Source organism: Tachypleus tridentatus, chromosome 10, assembly GCF_004210375.1.
Source record: "Tachypleus tridentatus isolate NWPU-2018 chromosome 10, ASM421037v1, whole genome shotgun sequence".
NCBI lineage: Eukaryota > Metazoa > Arthropoda > Merostomata > Xiphosura > Limulidae > Tachypleus > Tachypleus tridentatus.
Window position 1 is genome coordinate 149,608,654 of NC_134834.1, and position 21,535 is coordinate 149,630,188.

Genomic DNA, 21,535 nt, shown 5'->3' on the forward strand with positions numbered 1-21,535 from the left:
GACACATGTGAAGCAATAACTTGTGTGTAATTTCATTAAACACACCAGAAGCAATAAGTTGTAACTTCACTGAACACATCTGAAGCAGTAAGTTACGAATAACTTCACCAAAGACATCTGAAGCAGTAATTTGTATATAACATCACTGAATGAACCTAAAGCAGTAAGTTATGTATATCTTCACTAAACACACCAGAAGCAGTATGTTTTGTTTTACTTTACCAAACACACCAGAATCAGTAAGCTTTGTGTAATTTCACTAAGCAAGCCTGAAGCAGTAAGTTGTAACTTCCCTTAACACACCTGAAACTGTACATTGTGTATTACTTTCATAAACACACCTAAAGCAGCAACTTGTGTGTAACTTCACTAAATACACGTGAAGCAGAAACTTTTGTGAACTTCTTTAAGCACACCTGAAGCTGTAAGTTATGTGTTACTTCACTAAATACAAATAAAGCAGCGAGTTGTGTGTAACTTCAGTAAACACAGCAGAAGCAGTAATCTGTGTACAACCTCACTAAACACACCTGAAATAGTAAACTGTGTATAACTTTACTAAACACACCTGAAGCAGTAAGTTGTAACTTCACTAAACACACAGGAAGCCGTAAGTTGCATATATCTTCACTAAACACACTTGGCAGTAAGTTGTGTATCACTTTACTAAAAACACCTGAAACAGTAAGTTGCATATAACTTCACAAAACACACCAGAAGCAATAAGATGTATCTTCACTAAACACACCAGAAGCAGTATGTTATGTATAACTTTACTAAACACACCAGATTCGGTAAGCTTTGTGTTACTTCACTAAACACCCCTGAAGCAGTAAGTTGTGTGTAACTTCACTAAATACACATGAAGCAGAATATTATATAAAATTGCACTAAACACACCTAAAGCAGTGAGTTATGTGTAACTTCACTTAACACATCTAAAGCAGTGAGTTGTGTGTAACTTCAGTGAACACACCAGAAGCAGTAAGCTATGTTTAACACACACCTAAGCAGTACTTTGTGTGTAACTTCACTAAATACACCTCAAGCAGAAAGTTTTCCCTAACTTTACTAAATACACCTGACATAGTATGCTGTGCATAATTTCACTCATCACACCTGAAGCAGTAAGTTCTGTATAACGTCACTAAACACATCTGAAACAGTAAGGTGTGTACAACCTCACTAAACACAACTGAAGCAGTATGCTGTGTATAACAGTTCACTAAACACATATAAAGTAGTAAGCTTTGGATAATTTCACTTAACATACCTGAAGTGGCAAGCTCTGTATTACTTTACTAAACGCACCAGAATCAGTAAGCTTTGTGTTACTTCACTAAACACCCCTGAAGCAGTAAGTTGTAACTTCACTTAACATACCTGAAACTGTACATTGTGTATTACTTCCATAGACACACCTAAAGCAGAAACTTGTGTGTAACTTCACTAAACACACTTTAAGCACTAAGTTGTGAGAACTTCTTTAAACACAACTGAAGCTGTAAGTTCAGTGTAACTTCACTAAATACAAATAAGAAAGGAAGTTGTGTGTAACTTCAGTAAACACAGCAGAAGCAGTAATCTGTGTATAACTTCACTAAACACACCTGAAATAGTAATATATCTACAACTTCACTAAACACACGTGTAGCTGTAAGTTGTGTGTAACTTTACTAATCACATATTATACAGAAGCTGTGTATGACTTTACTAAACACACCTAAAGCAGTAAGTTGTATATAACTTCACTAAACACACCTAAAGCAGTACGATACATGTAACGTCAATAAATACACCTTGAGGAGTAAGTTGTGTGTAACTTCACTAAGTACATCTGAAGCAGTAAGTTGTGTGTTACTTCAATCAACACACCAGAAGCAGTAAGTTGTGTGTAACTTCATTAACCACACCAGAAGCAGTAAGTTGTAACCTCAATAAACACATCTGAAGCAGTAAGTTACGTACAACTTCACTAAAGATATCTGAAGCAGTAAGTTGTATATAACATCACTAAATGCACCTAAAGGAGTAAGTTATGTATATCTTAACTAAACACACTGGAAGCAGTAAGCAATGTATAACATTACTAAACACACCAAAATCAGTAAGCTTTGTGTAACTTCACTTACCACACCTGAAGCAGTGAGTTGTGTATAACTTCACTAAACACCATTGAAGCAGTAACTTGTAACTTCACTTAACACACATGAAACTGTACATTGTGTATAACTTCAATAAACACACCAGAATCACTAAGTTGAGGGAAGTTCTTTAAACACACCTGAAGCAGTAAGGTGTGTATAACTTTACTAAACACACCTGAAGCAGTAAGTTATGTAGAAATTTACTAAACACATATCAAGCCATAAGATGAGTACAACATCACTAAATACACCTGAAATAGTAAGATATGTACAACTTCATTAAACACACCTGGAGCAGTAAGATGTGTGTAACTTCACTAATCACATATTAAACAGTAAGCTGTATATAAATTCACTAAACACACCTAATGCAGTAAGTTGTATATAACTTCACTAAACACACCTAAAGCAGTAAGTTATGTGTAACTCCACTAAATACACCTTAAGGAGTAAGTTGTGTGAAACTTCACTAAATACACCTGATGCAGTAAGTTTCAATTTCAGTCAAGATACTTGAAGCAGTAAGCTGCATATAAAAGTTCACTAAACACACCAGAAGCAGTAAGCTGTGCATAATTTCACTAAACACATGTGAAGCAATAACTTGTGTGTAACTTCATTAAACACACCAGAAGCGATATGTTGTAACTTCACTGAACACATCTGAAGCAGTAAGTTACGTATAACTTCACCAAAGACATCTGAAGTAGTAAGTTGTATATAACATCACTAAATGAACCTGAAGCAGTAAGTTATGTATATCTTCACTAAACACACCAGAAGCAGTAAGCTTTGTGTAATTTCACTAAGCAACCCTGAAGCAGTAAGTTATAACTTCCCTTAACACACCTGAAACTGTACATTGTGTATCACTTTCATAAACACACCTAAAGCAGTAACTTGTGTGTAACTTCAGCAAACACACTTTAAGCACTAAATTATGTGAACTTCTTTAAACACACCTGAAGCTGTAAGTTATGTGTTACTTCACTAAAAACAAATAAAGCAGCAAGTTGTGTGTAACTTCAGTAAACACAGCAGAAGCAGTAATCTGTGTATATCTTCACTAACACACCTGAAGCAGTAACGTATGTATAAATTCACTAAACACAACAGAAGCGGTAGGTTGCATGTAACTTCACTAAATACACCTTAAGGAGTAAGTTGTGCATAATTTCACTAAACACATGTGAAGCAATTACTTGTTTGTAACTTCATTAAACACAACAGAAGCAATGAGTTATAACTTCACTGAACACATCTGAAGCAGTAAGTTACGTATAACCTCACCAAAGACATCTGAAGCAGTAAGTTGTGTACAACTTCACTAAACATACCTGAAACAGTAGACTGTATGTAACTTCACTAAATACATCTGAAGCAGTAAGTTGTAACTTCAGTCAATATTTCTGAAGCAATACGTTGTGTATAACAATTCACTAAACACACCTGAGCAGTAACCTGTGTATAACAGTTCACTAAACACACCTGAAGCTGCAAGCTCTATGTAACTTCACTAAACATACCTGAAGCAGTAAGCTGTGTATAACTTCACAAACACACCTGATGCAGTAAGTTGCATATAACTTAACTAATCACACCTGAAGCAGCAAGCTCTGTATAACATCATTAAACATACCTGAAACACTAAGATTTGTACAACTTCAACTTCACTGAACACACGTGAAGCAGAAAGTTTTAACTTCAGTCAAGATACTTAAAGCAGAAAGTTTTAACTTCAGTCAAGATACCTAAAGCAGTAAGTTGCATATAACAGTTCACTAAACACACTTGAAGCAGTAACATATGTATAACTTCACTAAACACAACAGAAGCAGTAGGTTGCATGTAACTTCACTAAACACACCAGAAGCAGTAAGCTGTGTATAATTTCACTAAACACATGTAAAGGAATAAGTTGTGTGTAACTTCAATAAACACACCAGAAGCAGTAAGTTGTAACTTTACTAAACATATCTGAAGCAGTAAGTTACGTATAACTTCACTAAAGACATCTTAATGAGTAAGTTGTATATATCATCACTAAATGCACTTAAAGCAGTAAGTTATGTATATCTTCATTAAACACATTTGAAGCATTAAGATGTAACTTCAGTAAACACACCAGAAGCACTAAATTGTTGTAGCTTCACTAAACACACCTGTAGCAGTAAGATGTGTATAACTTCACTGAACACACCAGAAACTGTAAGTTATGTGTGTCTTTACTAAATGCACGTGAAACAGTATATTGCATAAAATTGCACTATACACACCGAAAGCAGTGAGTTGTGTGTAACTTCAGTAAATACACCTGAATTAGTAGGTTGTGTATAACTTCACTAAATACACATAAAGTAGTAAGTTGTGTGAAACTTCAGTAAACACCCATGAATCAGTAAGTTGTAACTTTACTTAACACATCTGAAACAGTTATGTATAACTTCACTAAACACACCAGAATCAATAAGCTGTGTGTAACTTCACTAAACACATCTGAAGCAGTAAGTTGTTTGTAGCTTCACTAAACACAGCTGTAGCAGTAAGATGTGTATAACTTCACTGAACACACCAGAAACAGTAAGTTGTAACTTCAAGAAACACATCTGAATCAGTAAGTTACGTACAACTTCACTAAAGATATCTGAGCAGTAAGTTGTATATAACATCACGAAATGCACCTGAAGCAGTAAGTTCTGTATATCTTTACTAAACACATTTGAAGCAGTAAGATGTATCTTCACTAAACACACCAGAAACAGTAAGTTGTGTGTAACTTCACTAAATACACATGAAACAGTATATTACATAAAATTGCACTAAAGACACCTAAGCAGTGAGCTATGTGTAACTTCACTAAACACACCTAAAGCAGTAAGTTATGTGTAACTCAACTAAATACACCTAAAGCAGTAAATTACGTATAACCTCACTAAATACACCTTAAGGAGTAAGTTGTGTGAAACTTCACTAAATACACCTGATGCAGTAAGTTTCAATTTCAGTCAAGATACTTGAAGCAGTAAGCTGCATATAAAAGTTCACTAAACACACCAGAAGCAGTAAGCTGTGCATAATTTCACTAAACACATGTGAAGCAATAACTTGTGTGTAACTTCATTAAACACACCAGAAGCGATATGTTGTAACTTCACTGAACACATCTGAAGCAGTAAGTTACGTATAACTTCACCAAAGACATCTGAAGTAGTAAGTTGTATATAACATCACTAAATGAACCTGAAGCAGTAAGTTATGTATATCTTCACTAAACACACCAGAAGCAGTAAGCTTTGTGTAATTTCACTAAGCAACCCTGAAGCAGTAAGTTATAACTTCCCTTAACACACCTGAAACTGTACATTGTGTATCACTTTCATAAACACACCTAAAGCAGTAACTTGTGTGTAACTTCAGCAAACACACTTTAAGCACTAAATTATGTGAACTTCTTTAAACACACCTGAAGCTGTAAGTTATGTGTTACTTCACTAAAAACAAATAAAGCAGCGAGTTGTGTGTAACTTCAGTAAACACAGCAGAAGCAGTAATCTGTGTATATCTTCACTAACACACCTGAAGCAGTAACGTATGTATAAATTCACTAAACACAACAGAAGCGGTAGGTTGCATGTAACTTCACTAAATACACCTTAAGGAGTAAGTTGTGCATAATTTCACTAAACACATGTGAAGCAATAACTTGTTTGTAACTTCATTAAACACAACAGAAGCAATGAGTTATAACTTCACTGAACACATCTGAAGCAGTAAGTTACGAATAACCTCACCAAAGACATCTGAAGCAGTAAGTTGTGTACAACTTCACTAAACATACCTGAAACAGTAGACTGTATGTAACTTCACTAAATACATCTGAAGCAGTAAGTTGTAACTTCAGTCAATATTTCTGAAGCAATACGTTGTGTATAACAATTCACTAAACACACCTGAGCAGTAACCTGTGTATAACAGTTCACTAAACACACCTGAAGCTGCAAGCTCTATGTAACTTCACTAAACATACCTGAAGCAGTAAGCTGTGTATAACTTCATAAACACACCTGAAGCAGTAAGTTGCATATAACTTAACTAATCACACCTGAAGCAGCAAGCTCTGTATAACATCATTAAACATACCTGAAACACTAAGATTTGTACAACTTCACTGAACACACGTGAAGCAGAAAGTTTTAACTTCAGTCAAGATACTTAAAGCAGAAAGTTTTAACTTCAGTCAAGATACCTAAAGCAGTAAGTTGCATATAACAGTTCACTAAACACACTTGAAGCAGTAACATATGTATAACTTCACTAAACACAACAGAAGCAGTAGGTTGCATGTAACTTCACTAAACACACCAGAAGCAGTAAGCTGTGTATAATTTCACTAAACACATGTAAAGGAATAAGTTGTGTGTAACTTCAATAAACACACCAGAAGCAGTAAGTTGTAACTTTACTAAACATATCTGAAGCAGTAAGTTACGTATAACTTCACTAAAGACATCTTAATGAGTAAGTTGTATATATCATCACTAAATGCACTTAAAGCAGTAAGTTATGTATATCTTCATTAAACACATTTGAAGCATTAAGATGTAACTTCAGTAAACACACCAGAAGCACTAAATTGTTGTAGCTTCACTAAACACACCTGTAGCAGTAAGATGTGTATAACTTCACTGAACACACCAGAAACTGTAAGTTATGTGTGTCTTTACTAAATGCACGTGAAACAGTATATTGCATAAAATTGCACTATACACACCGAAAGCAGTGAGTTGTGTGTAACTTCAGTAAATACACCTGAATTAGTAGGTTGTGTATAACTTCACTAAATACACATAAAGTAGTAAGTTGTGTGAAACTTCAGTAAACACCCATGAATCAGTAAGTTGTAACTTTACTTAACACATCTGAAACAGTTATGTATAACTTCACTAAACACACCAGAATCAATAAGCTGTGTGTAACTTCACTAAACACATCTGAAGCAGTAAGTTGTTTGTAGCTTCACTAAACACAGCTGTAGCAGTAAGATGTGTATAACTTCACTGAACACACCAGAAACAGTAAGTTATGTGTATCTTTACTAAATACATGTGAAACAGTATGTTGCATAAAATTGCACTATACACACCTAAAGCAGTGAGTTGTGTGAAACTTCAGTAAACACCCATGAATCAGTAAGTTGTAACTTTACTTAACACACCTGAAACAGTAAGTTATGTGTATCTTTACTAAATACATGTGAAACAATATGTTGCATAAAATTGCACTATACACACCTAAAGCAGTGAGTTGTGTGAAACTTCAGTAAACACCCATGAATCAGTAAGTTGTAACTTTACTTAACACACCTGAAACAGTACGTTGTGTATAACTTCATGAAACACACCAGAAGCAGTAAGCTTTGTATATCTTCACTAAATACTCCTGAATTGGTAACTTGTGTATTACCTAACTGAACACAATTGAAGCAGTAACTTGTGTGTAACTCTACTAAATACACATGAAGGAGTAAGTTGTGTGTAACTTCACTAAACACATGAAGCTGTAAGTTGTGTATTGCTTTAATAAACACACCTAAAGCAGTAAGTTGTGTGTAACTTCATTAAAAACACCTAAAGCAGTAAGTTGTGTGTAACTTCATTAAAAACACCTAAAGCAGTAAGTTATGTGTAACTTTACTAAACACACCTGAAGCATTAAGTTGTGTGTATCTGCAATAAACACACCTAAAGCAATTAGTTGTGTATAACAGTTCACTAAACACACCTGAAGTAGTAAGTCATGTATAACTTCACTAAACACACGTGAAACAGTAAGCTGTTATAACAGTTCATTAGCACACCTGAATTAGTTTAGTTGTGTGTAATGCTGAAGTAATATTTGTATAACAGTGGAGTACTAAACACACTATGTTCAGTGTGTGTTTGCATAGCACCAAGATATCAAACGTAACTGATGTGTGTATGATGTTTATTACTGAAAATGAAAAATTATTATGGATCTTTTTAAGGTTAAAATTATAAAGGGAGTTGATATTGTTATTATATTATTTTTCTTTGTTTTTCACATTCAGAAGGTGAGACAATGAGATACAGATATAATTTGAAACAATACAGTTTTGTTTTTATAGCAGAGTTCTTGACCTTTTAAGTAGATTGTCTTCAGATTGCTGTGTAAGTTGTAAATGTAAGGGTTTAAGTGAAGGGTTGATAAATATTTGAATGATAAGGGCTGCCTTTAATTTTTTTATGTTTAGTAGTTTAGTTTAGTGGATGGGGCAGCCTCTATGGGCATATAGGTCCACTGATGTCCGTAAATGTTAACATGAGTGTGTGTGTGTGTATGAATACTAAAAACTGTATGCTTCACTGATATCCTCTTCAAATGTTACAACTACTCATGTATTTGTATCTACACCACCAACACAATGGCACATTTTATATTAAACTTGGCAAATATTATGAATGTATGATTGTTGAAACTTGACAGTTTTCATTTCCAAAGTATACATATCTCCTCTACTGCTTATAGCTATTACTCAACCAGAAAAATTTATTGTTTGCCTCTCTCACCATTGGTCTGATTTTTTCTTGCTTGCTCCAGTTTTTTATACCTCCATCAAATTGGCTTTGACAATTTATGTCTCATGATACTTTCCACATACATAAAAGTGCCAGCCATCCTGTTTGAGCACCTCATTCAGATAATTTTATCAGTTTTTCTCAACAGAGCATCACTAATGGGCTTCCCAGTATTATGATCCTTTAGAGATGTTTTGAAAGTTATCATGTTATCTAGTTAATAATAATTAATGTTTTCTTTTGATCATGGTATCAATTTTGAGATTATTATTTCTGGCATGGATCTTTAATTGGGTTTCTCCTCTCCCATCTCTGATATCTAGTGTTGCATAACAGTTGGGGGGAGAATGAGCACTCTTGGTTGAGACTGTCAGTGAGCTTATTCATAATGAGACTGAGACATAAATATATTTGGATTTGTGATGATCCTCTGGAGGTCTCTGAGGCTACACTTTAGAAAGACTTCAGATTCACTTTTTCCTTGCCTTTTATCAGTCTTTTGGATTTTCAGTCTCCCTGTGGGTCAGTGATCTGTTTACTGATTCACAGCACTGGGGTTCAACTACCTTGGGTGGATGCAGAAGATTGTCTGTACTTGCTTTTCTCTGATAAAACAACTTACCTTATTCTACAAGATGCTATGCTGTTCCAATCAATGATAATTACTGGTCTCTAAGTGGCCTATGAGGAATTGAAAATGAGGCCACTGTGAGATAAGTTGCCTTTGATTTGTTATTATGTGGTTGGTTCTTTGATTTTAAGCCTGCATCTTAATTGATGGCTGAAATGTTTGGGAGTGGTCTTTTTTTTTTTTCTCCATACATGCAAATCGTAGTTCACGCTGGAAGGCTCATTTCCTAGTTATGTGAAGGACAGTTAGGCCTTATCCAACACATTGTTGTAATTTTTCGATTTTGTCAACCACCAACAGGTGGAGGCATTTTTCTGACTCTCATATTTCAGGGTTCTAAGGTGGTGTTTGTCATTCACTTTTCTCTGTTAAAAGACTCTCAGGATCATCAGTTTAATTGAGGACATGTGAGATTCATTGTTAACGTGCATGTTGGTTCAATTTTTTGTTTCTACATTCCTCCCAGTTTTTGCTGGAGTCTCAGATTTCATCATCTTCTCTGTGGGGTCATTATTATACCCCTATTTGCAAGAACCAATCTCAGAAATCAGTTTCTGGGTACAGTGGAACTCAGAATAGATTCTGTCTATATTCAAGGTTTTCATTGCTCAGTTGGATTGCTAGTAGTGTTGGTGATTAATGTATACCTTCAGCTGTGGGAGCTCAGTTCCAAGATTTTCTGAAAATGTGGTAATCTCACCCATCAGTCTAGAAGCTCTGCTGGTCGTTGAATCACAATTGATCATTCTGTTCACATCTTCTCCAAACCTCTAGGGTTTTCATCTTCCACAGGTCATCAGGACTTGGAATTTAGTTCTAGGGTTATTTTAGTCTGGTGAGAGAGTTTAGTGACAGAGTTTGCCTAGTTCTTCAGAGTTTTTAATTCCTGTTAGTTTGTTGGGCCTATGAAGACAGGAGATTGGTGTCCAGTTGAGAATATTCCTTGTGTATATCAATACCTAGATTCTTCAAGGTTCATAGGTTAATTGTTTCTCAAAATATGCCATTTTTTTTTACTGGGATTGTAGATTTCCAACGTGGTTGTAGTTGGCTCCTACCTGCACTTTGCCTTAGCAGTGAAGTCTTGCCATTATCAGTGTCTGTTGTGCACAAGGATCCAATACTGCAGTTTCATGTTGTTGTTTTCGTCATTTGGTCTCACATGGGCTTAACGTGTTTTGCTGTATTGTACGAGTTTTCATGTCCCCTTCATTCCATCATACTGTGCATATGCTGTTTTGTGGACACCTGGTTGCTGTTGACAGCATCTCGTCAGTTGTTAGACTATTGCATTTTGATCCTGCTTTCAGATACAACCCAGTCAAGCTTTTCTTTCAGGTCTGTCATATAATTTTGCTCCCATTCAATATGTCGACAGTCTGGTGATTTTATTTTCTAACTTATCTGTCAGTTGGGCTATCTCTTATCCTGCTCAGTTCTATCTCTTATCCTGCTCAGTTCTATAAAATGTGATACCACACTCTTACTCAACCTTATCTTTTCCATTGCGTGGATGATTCTTTCTCTTCTGGAAAAGTAGGAATCACTCAAATAATTCATTACTTTGGAATAAAAATTAAAGTGATCCTTGTATTGGTCTTTAGGCCACCAGGGATCATACCCATCTATTTCCTTGTTTCCCCAATTTTCTCATTTGGGATCATTTTCTGATCAAGAGGAATTCTTAAGTGGATTTCTCTACTGTCACCTCATGTACAGTTCCATTCTCTTCATGAATACCTTACTTCAGGGATGTGGTACATATACCATCAGTCAGGAATCACAGAATCTGTGTAAGGAATTGTTGTTATCCATGCATAATATTTTTGCCCTTCTTCTTGTTTAACAGGAAATATTCTTATGGTCCAGACTTCTTGAGGGGTAAACCACTACACTTCACCCTGGCTATTCTGCAGTGGTGTCTTGTGTTTTTCATCAAGAAGGCATATGGTCTAGAGCTCCTTATTTAGGACCTGCTTTCTTGCAACTAGTCTTATCATTCTTTTAACTTCCCATGTTCCACAGGTTGTGTCTGAGGTAGCTGGTTCATAATTTCAATCCAAACAGATACTTCAAGCAGAATGGATGTTGCATCACAAAGTACTGCTGAATTGCTTTTCATTTTTCAAGATTAATTAGTGGGTTAGCCTCTCAATGTATCATTCAATTACTGGCAATTTGGTCTTCAGTACCTCAACTTTTGGCCTTGGCAGTGGATACTCTCCATCTCAACATGATAAGATTACCACTCTCAATCTTCTCTCTACTTCATATTTTATCCAGAGTACAAAATTTGTTTTGTTCCAACCACTTGTCAAATCCTGTTGATCACACAAAATTGGCAATTACAGCCAGGTTTCTGCTTCTGTACTCCCATCACAGGTGTCCAACTCTTCCACTTCTTTTTAGACTCTCTCTATGGAGGCAGCCATGATTGGATACATTGAAACCCAGCCATCCAGAAGCTCAAGCTTCTGACATAGATGCAGTCTTTCACATGGTATTATGGTTTCATATCTAAGTTTGATATTATCTGGCTCAGTTTATGCTTAACACAAAAGTCACTTTTCATAAGCAGTGTTGAATTGAGAGGACGTTGAAAAATTTTCATTCAGTGGTATCAACTCTCTTTCAACTTGGCTCATTGACAGAGGTTTTTGTCTCTTCCATAAGTGTCATTGTGTATGGCACCCTTATCAACTACCATTTGATTATTGCAACTACATGTTTTTGAGTCTCTATTACTTTCCAGATGTCTTACATCATTTTGGGTAATTGGTCCTAAATGACTGTTCCAGTTATCTAACAGGTAGAATCAGGTTATGCATTCTTTCTCTACATGAGTTGGTGACCTGACTCTTATATACCATGTATCCCCTTTACCTGCAGTTTTATTTTTCATAGCTGCTGACCAGGGATGTCACTGGTCATAATAATTTGCACTATTTAGCGACATACCATTTTCTCATTCTCTCTACATCCCCAGTCTAGTTCTTCATTCCAGGAAAGATGTGCAGTCCTTTTGTGGAGTTCTTCTTACTCTTTCTCTCTGTGTCCAATCAGATTTTTATATTGGTCAGATTCTATGAGGATCTTGAAGGTTTTGTTGTCTGCACTTGTACCTTTAGAGGTATTAGACGACATTTTATTCAGAGCTCTCCTTGAAGGTGAGGCATCTTCTGTAAGTCACATCTATGAACGTTTCTCTTCCCCATATCCTTAACCATCCGATTGAATTGCCAGCTGAAGGTGGGTCACTGTGCAACCTCACACAATACTATTATCTCACATTATTTGCCTTATCTGACAGTCTCTTCATCTGAGTGTTTTTGTCTGTGCTCTGTAGTTATCTTAACTATTTTTTTACTAGATCATCCAGAAGAATGAGTATTTTGAATTCTGCCATTCAGGGTCCCTTACCTTGTTTTCACAGGATTCCATTCTCCAAATGCGCTTTTATCAAACCATTTCCAACCTCATAACCACTATTTCACTATAATTACTACTGTTTACAACAGGCTCTGTAACAATGGTCTTCCATAAGTCCACCTAGGAGCTCACCAAGTGGCATTTTCTTACTCTACTTGACTGCCACTCGTGGAATATCATAAATAAAGTTAAAGGGGGTTCTGCCTTTCCCTGCTAGTTATCAGATTGTATAAATCAGGGTCAATTTCCTTTTAAAAATTTAGGAAACCTAGCTTACCCATTGTACTGTTTCCTTCTTAATTCTCCAATGTGCATGACCCACAACCTCCACATTCTACTAGTAGAGCTAGGCAGTCCTTACAACACTCAGTTTTCAGTCATTGGGGTGGTGGGTGGAGGCTTTTCCTCTAAAGTGTCAAAACATATTCCTCCACTCTTGGAGAAGAGAGTAAAGATAGGTGACCTCCTACCTGTATCCCTGGACGTTTTTTCTCCAACCTACACAGGAGCCTACTCATGATATCAGTTCAGTTTTGATGACCCTTCTTTGTGATCTGTATTGATTCAGTATATTGTTTGTATAAGGAAGTCCACTATCTCCTCATAATTCCAAATTTGGAGTGGTCCCATCCTAGGTCCTTGGTTGATCACAGTTGTTCTACATCCTCCCCATAATTCTGGGAGGAAGTGGAAAGCTCTCTACTAACTTTTTGAGTTCTGTTCCTTTGGTTGAGTAAGGTGTCCATGATCTTGTCATTCCAGACATAGAGAATTGCTTTTTGGGTTTATTCAGGTAGAGGAGAAGGTCTGCCCACATCTATGTTGCTTACTTTGTTGTTGTGATTACAGTGATTTGCATCACTTTGGCTACAGGTTGAGATTCAATCAAAAGTGTATATATAACATTACAGCCCTGTTGGCCTAGCCATCAATGTGGAGTAGAGGAGCAACAGTCCTTAATTAAGTAGTAGAACCTCAGCTATCTGGTTAGGGCTGGCGTGAGTGATGATCACTCGTGTATAATTCCACTCTTGATACAGGAACTATGTTCAAGATGTAAAGGATACCTGTTCGGGGCAGAGTATGGCTCCCCCATGGGGATACGACTCATATCTTGGTACACCCATGATCTATCAGACACTTTCTTTATGGACATTGCTCTCTCTGACCTTCAGTGTGGGATTCTAACTATAAGTGTGAACAGAGGTATATATGTTTTGGAAGTTAACATTTTCCTCAGTTGACTTACCTTCTCTCACACTTCCCCTCCTCCTCCTTTCCACTAAGAGCCAGAGTTAGAGACTGGGATAGCATTAATTTCAAAAGTGATAAAGTATTCTGAATGAGATGTTTATATAGAGTACCAGGATATAAGGTGTAGTGATGTAAGTGGAGAGTATCACATGACAAATATCCTGAAGGGCAATTATGTGGAGTGTAAAAGACTGGAAAAAGCAAGAAAAAATAAGACCAATGCTTAGATGGGCAAAGTTGAAACTCTAGCAGTCAAGTAATAGTTATGAGTGTGAGAGGAAGTGAGTATTCAGTTCAGGAAAATATTACATTTTCATCAAAACTGGCACACTACACCATTAGTGACAAATGAAAAATGTTAACTATGATTGTTGTGCACTGTGACTTAATGAGGTGTTGAAAAAAAAGGCTGTTATTGGCAATGATTACAACAAATAAAATGAGTGTATGCTCTTTTTAAGTAACTTTTTTTTTAACTGGATCAATTACAAAGAAATTAATGAAGTTTTTTTAAAGTGTTTTGTAACAACAAAACTGCCTGTCTAAAAATATTAAACATTGCTTTTGAGGTCCTGAGAGAATTTGTTCACCGCTCAGTATCTCAACGTGATCTGATGTTATCCAAGTCTCACCTGAACATTTTATGGTCATGTGTGGTATCAGTCTTCCTTGTTGGAGCTATAATAGGGTCATGTTGTGCTGGTTGGACAGCTAATAAAATTGGAAGGTGAGAAGTTTTTGTTTCTTTTCATTTCCAGAAATAAATTTACCAAATTTTCTTTGTCTTGTTCTGAAGTCATTCTGTTTTTATAATTATCAGATAATTTATGGTGGAAGATCATGTTGAAAGAAGTAAATTCTTGTGAAAATAATATTCTAGGTTTATATTCTACAGGCGACCTACTCTACTTCTGAACAGTGCAATAGGACTTGTATCAGCTGCAGTGTTTGCCGTGGCCCGAGTTGCTTGTTCAGTTGAAATGATCATTCTGGGACGTCTGCTTGTTGGAGTGTTTAGTGGTATGAACATAATCATAGTCACATTTGTGTGGTTTGTTTCTTCTTACAAATGAGGCATTTTCTTCTTACATTCGGGAAAGTTTGGATGATACAGTTTATTTATTATATAAACAAATTATTTTAGTAAATGTTTAAATTATAAAAAGTAATTGTAATATCAGTAGGGTTCACGAATGAATTTTAGTTTTATCTTTGGAGAAAATAATACAGTCTAATATTTTGTAAGTATTATAACAAAAACTAATGGTTATAGCCACCATGCTTTATTTCAAAGATGAAGCATACTGGTTCATAGATGACTTTTAACCCATTTCTGTTTGTAAGACATTTAATTTATAATTGTAATTCATGTTAAAGCAAAATAAAAAACTTTCTGTATGATGCTTTTCCATAAATTTGGTCTGTAGTATACTAAAAGGATTAAAACATTTAATAGTTAAAGTGATACATTGACAATAAAAGTGAAAAATAGTATATTTTCTGTACTCAGGAAACTACTTCTACATGACACAATATAGTCACTACTAATTAAGAAATGAAAGCAATTCTTTCTAAATGTTGATCCTTTAATGGCAGAAAACCATTAATCCTTTATGTTTATGGGCATTTTTCCTATACTTATTTTTCACTGTGCAGAGTATGGATTTTTTATCACAGAGAATATAAAAAAAGAGTGAAATTAAAAGTGTTTTATGGTAAATGGGAATTTTTTTGTGGTAGCTGGCAATTAAAGTTGAACCAATACATTAACCTTAGAATTGAGAAATGTAATTCTCATGAAATATAGTTTACTATCTCTAATCCAACGTGATATTTTTTTCTTTTTTTGCTATTTCTATTCTGCTTTCTTAGTTCAGTGGAAGAAGTTGGTTGTCCTGCAAATACCATCGACCACAACAAAGAAGTGTCTGAGGAGGCGGCTGGGTGTTAACTATCGATTGGTTTCTAGTTTACAAAATCATGCCGAAGGTTGTGTTTAGCAGCTTTCAAAAGATGTCCAAGGACAAAAGAGATTTGCTGTCATCCTCCAACCACCCACTCCTCTCCTCGGTGCACCATTCAGAATGACTGGTGCCTGTACGTTTGTATGGACTGTCTTTCACTACCTCTGTATAAAGCATCCATTAAACTTGCTATAAATCTAGCTGTAGGCAGCTGGATGTGGTCGGAAAAGTAACAGATGCTCCATGTGTTTCCCCAGTATGTCTGTTAAAACATGCTATTTCATGAACTTTAAACATTTATGCTGATATTTTTAAATGCATTTAGTTAATACCCCTGATATTCTTGTTTTAACATCTTCCACATCACATGAATCATATTAGCATTGAGGGAGGGGGCTGGACAACTGCAAGTGAATAGTTGCTGGTAAGGCGTGTGCTAGTATAAGACAACTGTCTTTGAGCAGCTACCATCTTTCTTTTTATGGTTCACTTTTAATGATAGATGGTGGACACAAGTTAATTTTGTTAAGAGAAAATAAAAAACAATATTACAAATGAGTCCTAAACTTTATGTATATGTTGTTATATAACACTGGCCATTAGCAATTTGATTACTAAATGGGAATGAAAATTGTGAATAGCATTTTGTTTTAAAATCTAGACTATCCTCCTTCAATGTACCCATATCAAGTTTTCTTCTGGGAATTTGGATTATTCAGATCTTAAGATTGGAAGTTGTCCACTCCCAGTTGCCCTAGGATCATTAACATAATTAAAGTGGCTTTTGGTGCTATCTATGTTAGCAGATTACATAACAGTAAAACAAAAACTTCCCTTGATATTCTGTGTTAGCAGAATATAGATCATTGATATAATCACTTCCCAAAATATTATATGTTAGCACATAATACAATATAAATAATTTCCTGTAATATTCTGAGTTAGAACCCATCTGAGCACATACACACATCATTAATGAAAATCACTTCTAAAGTTTTGTGGTATTAATTTAAATCATCAGAAACCACATTTCATGGTATTCTGTATTAACAAATCTTGAAGTGATCATGGTCTCTAACAATAGGCTTAACATCCTTATAAGCAGAACTACAAAATCAGACCTTTTAATGTGATGGATGACCACTTGACTGGAACTTGAGTTTTTTATTTTAATTTTAACTAACAAGTATTTTTATCGTCTTAGTAAGTTTTGGTTTTGGTTTAGATGCTCTTGAGAATAACATCTCAAAGTATAAGTTTGTCTATTCCTTAAAATCTCTCTTGATGGCTGGAGGTTCTTTCTTTAGTGATATCTAAACAGTTCTTTTTTTTCTCCTCTTGTTCTTGTTTGATTTTTATGTGTTTCACTTTGTTTTCTCCCTCATTCCTTAAAAAAAAATCAAACTCATAAAAATACAGCATTACAGAATTGCTTATAACTTTTGACTCTTCATGCTTGGCATTTTTTCTGTAGACATCTGGAATGTAACTGAACTTGGATAAGTATAATTAGCATTGGCACTTGTAAAACTCTAAATGAACTGTATGATGAAATAATGTTTACATTTTGCTTCAGGAAAAATTCCTCGAACGTGAAGACCTGTTCGCAAATTATTGCGAACTCATCAGGATTTATCCGTTAATTTTGTATGTTACTAATCATTTTATATCCCCCATTTTTCCCTCCCCCTTTCTGGCCATTTTCTAGGTATTGGTTCTAGTGTGGGGCCTCTGTACATGATGGAAACTGGACCTTCTCACCTGAGGGGAGCACTGGGGGTTTTACAACAGCTTGGCCTCTGTGTAGGAATTCTAATTGCTCAAATACTAGGTCAAAAAGACATCTTAGGTAAATTTACTGCACACTATGTAAATACACTTGCAAATTTAGGCTAAACTTGGAAGAATTCTAAGTTCCACTTTCTTCAAAAAATTTAAATCTGTTTCTTATTTAGCAAGTCTGTATACAAAAATGTATTTACAGGCTTACTTGGTTTCATGTTAAGTACGTTTTTACATGAGTAACGTACAGTTAAATGCAAACTCTTCTTGGAATTAATCTTGTAATAATTGATAAACACTTTCTGCTTATATTGAAAAACTCCATTTTTTAAATTCGTGTAAAACCTACTACTGAAAAGGTAGACAATGTAATAATTTAATTGTCACATGGAACCTAGTTGACAGTGGGTTTCTTTGAACTGAGTCACTGTAAAAGTACTTGTAAAAAGAAACGAGGCAAATGCTTTACTTGAACATCTTTATGAAAAATATATTTGCTAAAGGACAGATAATAAATAAATAAAATTACATTTGACCTTCTCTTAATTCATATTGCAGGAAACACCACCAATTGGCCAATTCTCCTTTCAGCATATAGTTGCTTTATTGCTATTGGTCTTCTTACCTTATTGTTTTGTCCAGAAAGTCCTGCATATCTCTACATCAGAATGGGCGAATATAATAAAGCTTTTAAAGGTAAAAAATAGCAAATTCTTTTTTCTCTGGATCTGTCAAAACTAAACTAAAATATTCCATGTATGTGTGTGTAAGGATATTTTAACAGGATACAAATATGTCTTATTGTAACAGAACTAGATATGCCATGTAAACATCTGATTTTAACAAAGGTCATGTGAGCTAACATTACATTTGTGTGATCTGTTTAGAGTTGGAGAAATTACGTGGATATTCAGCCACACTCCTCCACAGTGATGTACTATTGCTACGGACAGAGCGTAAAATGAATGAATCCTGTTCGTGGACTATAATGAAGGTACTTAAGGATCCATTAGTGAGAAAATCACTTTTTGCTGTGTGTATTATGCATCTTGGACAACAACTCTGTGGTATCAATGCTGTAAGTTTCTTTTGCACATTATTTTCTGAATGAATTATCAACATAACTTAATATCATTATTGTTCCATATTTAACAGTCAACTAAAAGATTGCTACTAAGTTTTTGTTGAAGATCATTGGTTTATTTGATAATATTTCATTTTATTCTTCCATATGTTTATTTTGCAATTAAGTTATTTCTTATAATAACAGTTTATAGTGTTTCAATTAATACTTTGAGACAGGATACAAATATACTGTTATTATGTTACTGTTCTTAAAAAGTAATACTTTACAAACAAGTACCAAATTTTCAGGTAATCTACTATTCTACTAGTACCTTTCTGAAGATTGGAATGTCATCTACTCAGAGTCAGTACGGTAGTATTGGAACTGGTTTGGCCAATGTTGTCATGGCATTTGTTTCAGTAGGTTGAATAATTCTGTTTTCCAATTATATTATCCGATTGTGTTAGTTTTGTAAGAATATTATTTTAAAACTTCAATTTCAGATGAATGTCAGACAAAGTAAATTTTGTCATTCTTATACTAACTGTCTTAAAAACAATTTGTTGTCAGTTTCAAAAATTTGCATAAGGTATTGGAGAATTAAAAACATATGTAGAAATAACTGACATGTTAGATTTGAAACTTGATAGGAATGTGATATTTAAGCATATTACATTTTCAGTATTGTGCAGTACTTGTGTTCTGTGGTGCTCTGAAACCTTTAAAAAGGCTGATTATGGAACATGAGGGTCAAATATAATATTGTATATTCTGAGTTGTATAAACCAATATGAACAAGACATATTATGGGAATGAGTGTCAGATCTCACTATTCAAGTGCATTGACCCAGTGGTCAGTGGTGGCACTGTTGACTCCCTCTGGTCCATCAGTTTAAGATTAGGTGACTTTTAAGGATGGCCTTTTTAAAGATTTGTGCGAATATTCAGCTCAAGTACGCATTTGAAAAACTAAATCAGTGTTAACAATAACGTTTAATTTTGTGGTCATTTAAAATATTTTAGATCTAACAAATCCTTTCTGGTAATCTGATGTTTAATATATGAATATAAAATGACATTTTGATGTTTAGGACACCATATCTCTACAAACAATGTGGCATAGAAAGGTGAAATTGCATAGTTGTTTCATGTAACCACCAGAAATACGATTATTGTTTCTTTTGTACATTTCCAAATAGGCAAATCAGTTGCAAAGCAGCTCATTCAACCAACATTAACTGACTGACAAGAGTGTAGAAGGGTGAACTAGTGAGTGTTATTACACAAAAGGATGAAATGCCAAGGCAAATCTCAAGGAATGCCATCAAGTGCATAACACTTACAGAGGGCATTGTTCAAGTGTGCATAAGAAAAACTTGATACATTTTGCACTTGTGATAAGCCACATACAGATTGATCACTGACATCTACTGAAACCATTGCTGAGGTCAGCCATGTCGTAGCAGAACAAGACAGTAGATGTGTTTTTCTCCAGTGTCTGAATTTGCCCTTTGAGTGTTTGTAAGGCTAATAGGTCAACTTTACTTGTTTTTACATATTAACTATATCATATTCAAGCACCAAAGGAAATGGATTTAACCTGGAATGTTGGTTTTGTACAACAGTTGTTTCCAAAACTAGAAATCAGAGACCAGTAGTCTTCCAATATATTATGGACTGATGAAATGCTCTTTGCCCCTCTGTGCAACACAGTCAAAAATTAATTGACACTTAACATTTTCTACATATTTCCATAATGTTAAGAAGACAGTGTAGCATGGTTTCACTGCTGACTTTGTTATTGAACCATACTTTATTTTGAAGAACCATCAACTCATGTGCTGTAAATCTTCCCGGTCACTGGTGTCCTTTACCGGACAATGCTCACAACCAGGATGGTCCTCACGCTGCAATAATAAAATGTGATAAATATTATAGCTTTCATGCTGACTTGTGCCTCTCTTCATGTTGGTAACCAGCTGAAACATGTTTTGTGAAAGCATTTTCAAAACAGAATCATTTTATGGCACTTTCTTTGCAAATGGCCAACTTGTTCACCAAACTAACACCATCAGTTTCTAGTTGAGAGGAGATACCTGAAGTCATACATGTACCATTGAAGCCTTGCACAATTTCAGACCTCATGGATGTAACAACTGTTGTGAAAGTGGCCAGCATACCAAATTTTCATTGTAATTGTAATGTTCTCTTGTCAGATGGAAGCATCATTCTGGGAGCTAGAGAAGAATGGTTTTAGTAGTTACTGTGATATATCTGATGGGCCTTAGTGGCATCTGTGGAGGCAACATGTAACAGCTGTGGTATTTCAAACATAATACCTGTAACAACACTGTGTAGTTTATCTTCCTGTGCCATAATGCATGTAAGATATGATACACTTAATAATCACCTTGTATTAAGTGTACTTGTTTATGAAATTTGTTTGCTTTCCTGAAGTGGACTTATCCCATCTCTTTATGGTTAATCCAATTTTACCCATGTATTCTACAGAAGAGATCCAATATTGATACAAAATTGTTATTCTTATTTATATCCAAAAGTATCTTCACTGTGATAGTATCTCTGTGAAATGACTTTGTAAATATTGTATCAGTTATTTTATGGCACACCACATTTATCCTTTGTGACCAAATGGACACACAAGC

At 35.0% G+C, this 21,535-nt stretch overlaps 1 protein-coding gene across 9 annotated transcripts in view; it reads left to right on the plus strand.

Annotated features, from left to right (window-relative positions):
- The window catches only part of LOC143230604 (solute carrier family 2, facilitated glucose transporter member 1-like), a 71,850-nt gene that overhangs the window by 39,651 nt on the left and 10,664 nt on the right, over window positions 1-21,535 (plus strand). For 7 of the 9 annotated variants that reach the window (XR_013016545.1, XR_013016546.1, XR_013016543.1 and 4 more), the window contains 6 exons: window positions 14,627-14,784; window positions 14,953-15,077; window positions 17,730-17,870; window positions 18,362-18,499; window positions 18,691-18,881; window positions 19,178-19,288. Coding sequence is in view for 5 of the 9 variants with exons in the window: in XM_076464448.1 (XP_076320563.1) it covers window positions 14,627-14,784; window positions 14,953-15,077; window positions 17,730-17,870; window positions 18,362-18,499; window positions 18,691-18,881; window positions 19,178-19,288 (864 nt within the window). In the remaining 4 variants the exon portion in view is untranslated. The remainder of the gene's footprint in view (window positions 1-14,626; window positions 14,785-14,952; window positions 15,078-17,729; window positions 17,871-18,361; window positions 18,500-18,690; window positions 18,882-19,177; window positions 19,289-21,535) is intronic. The other 2 variants (XM_076464449.1, XM_076464447.1) reach the window with 2 other exon arrangements.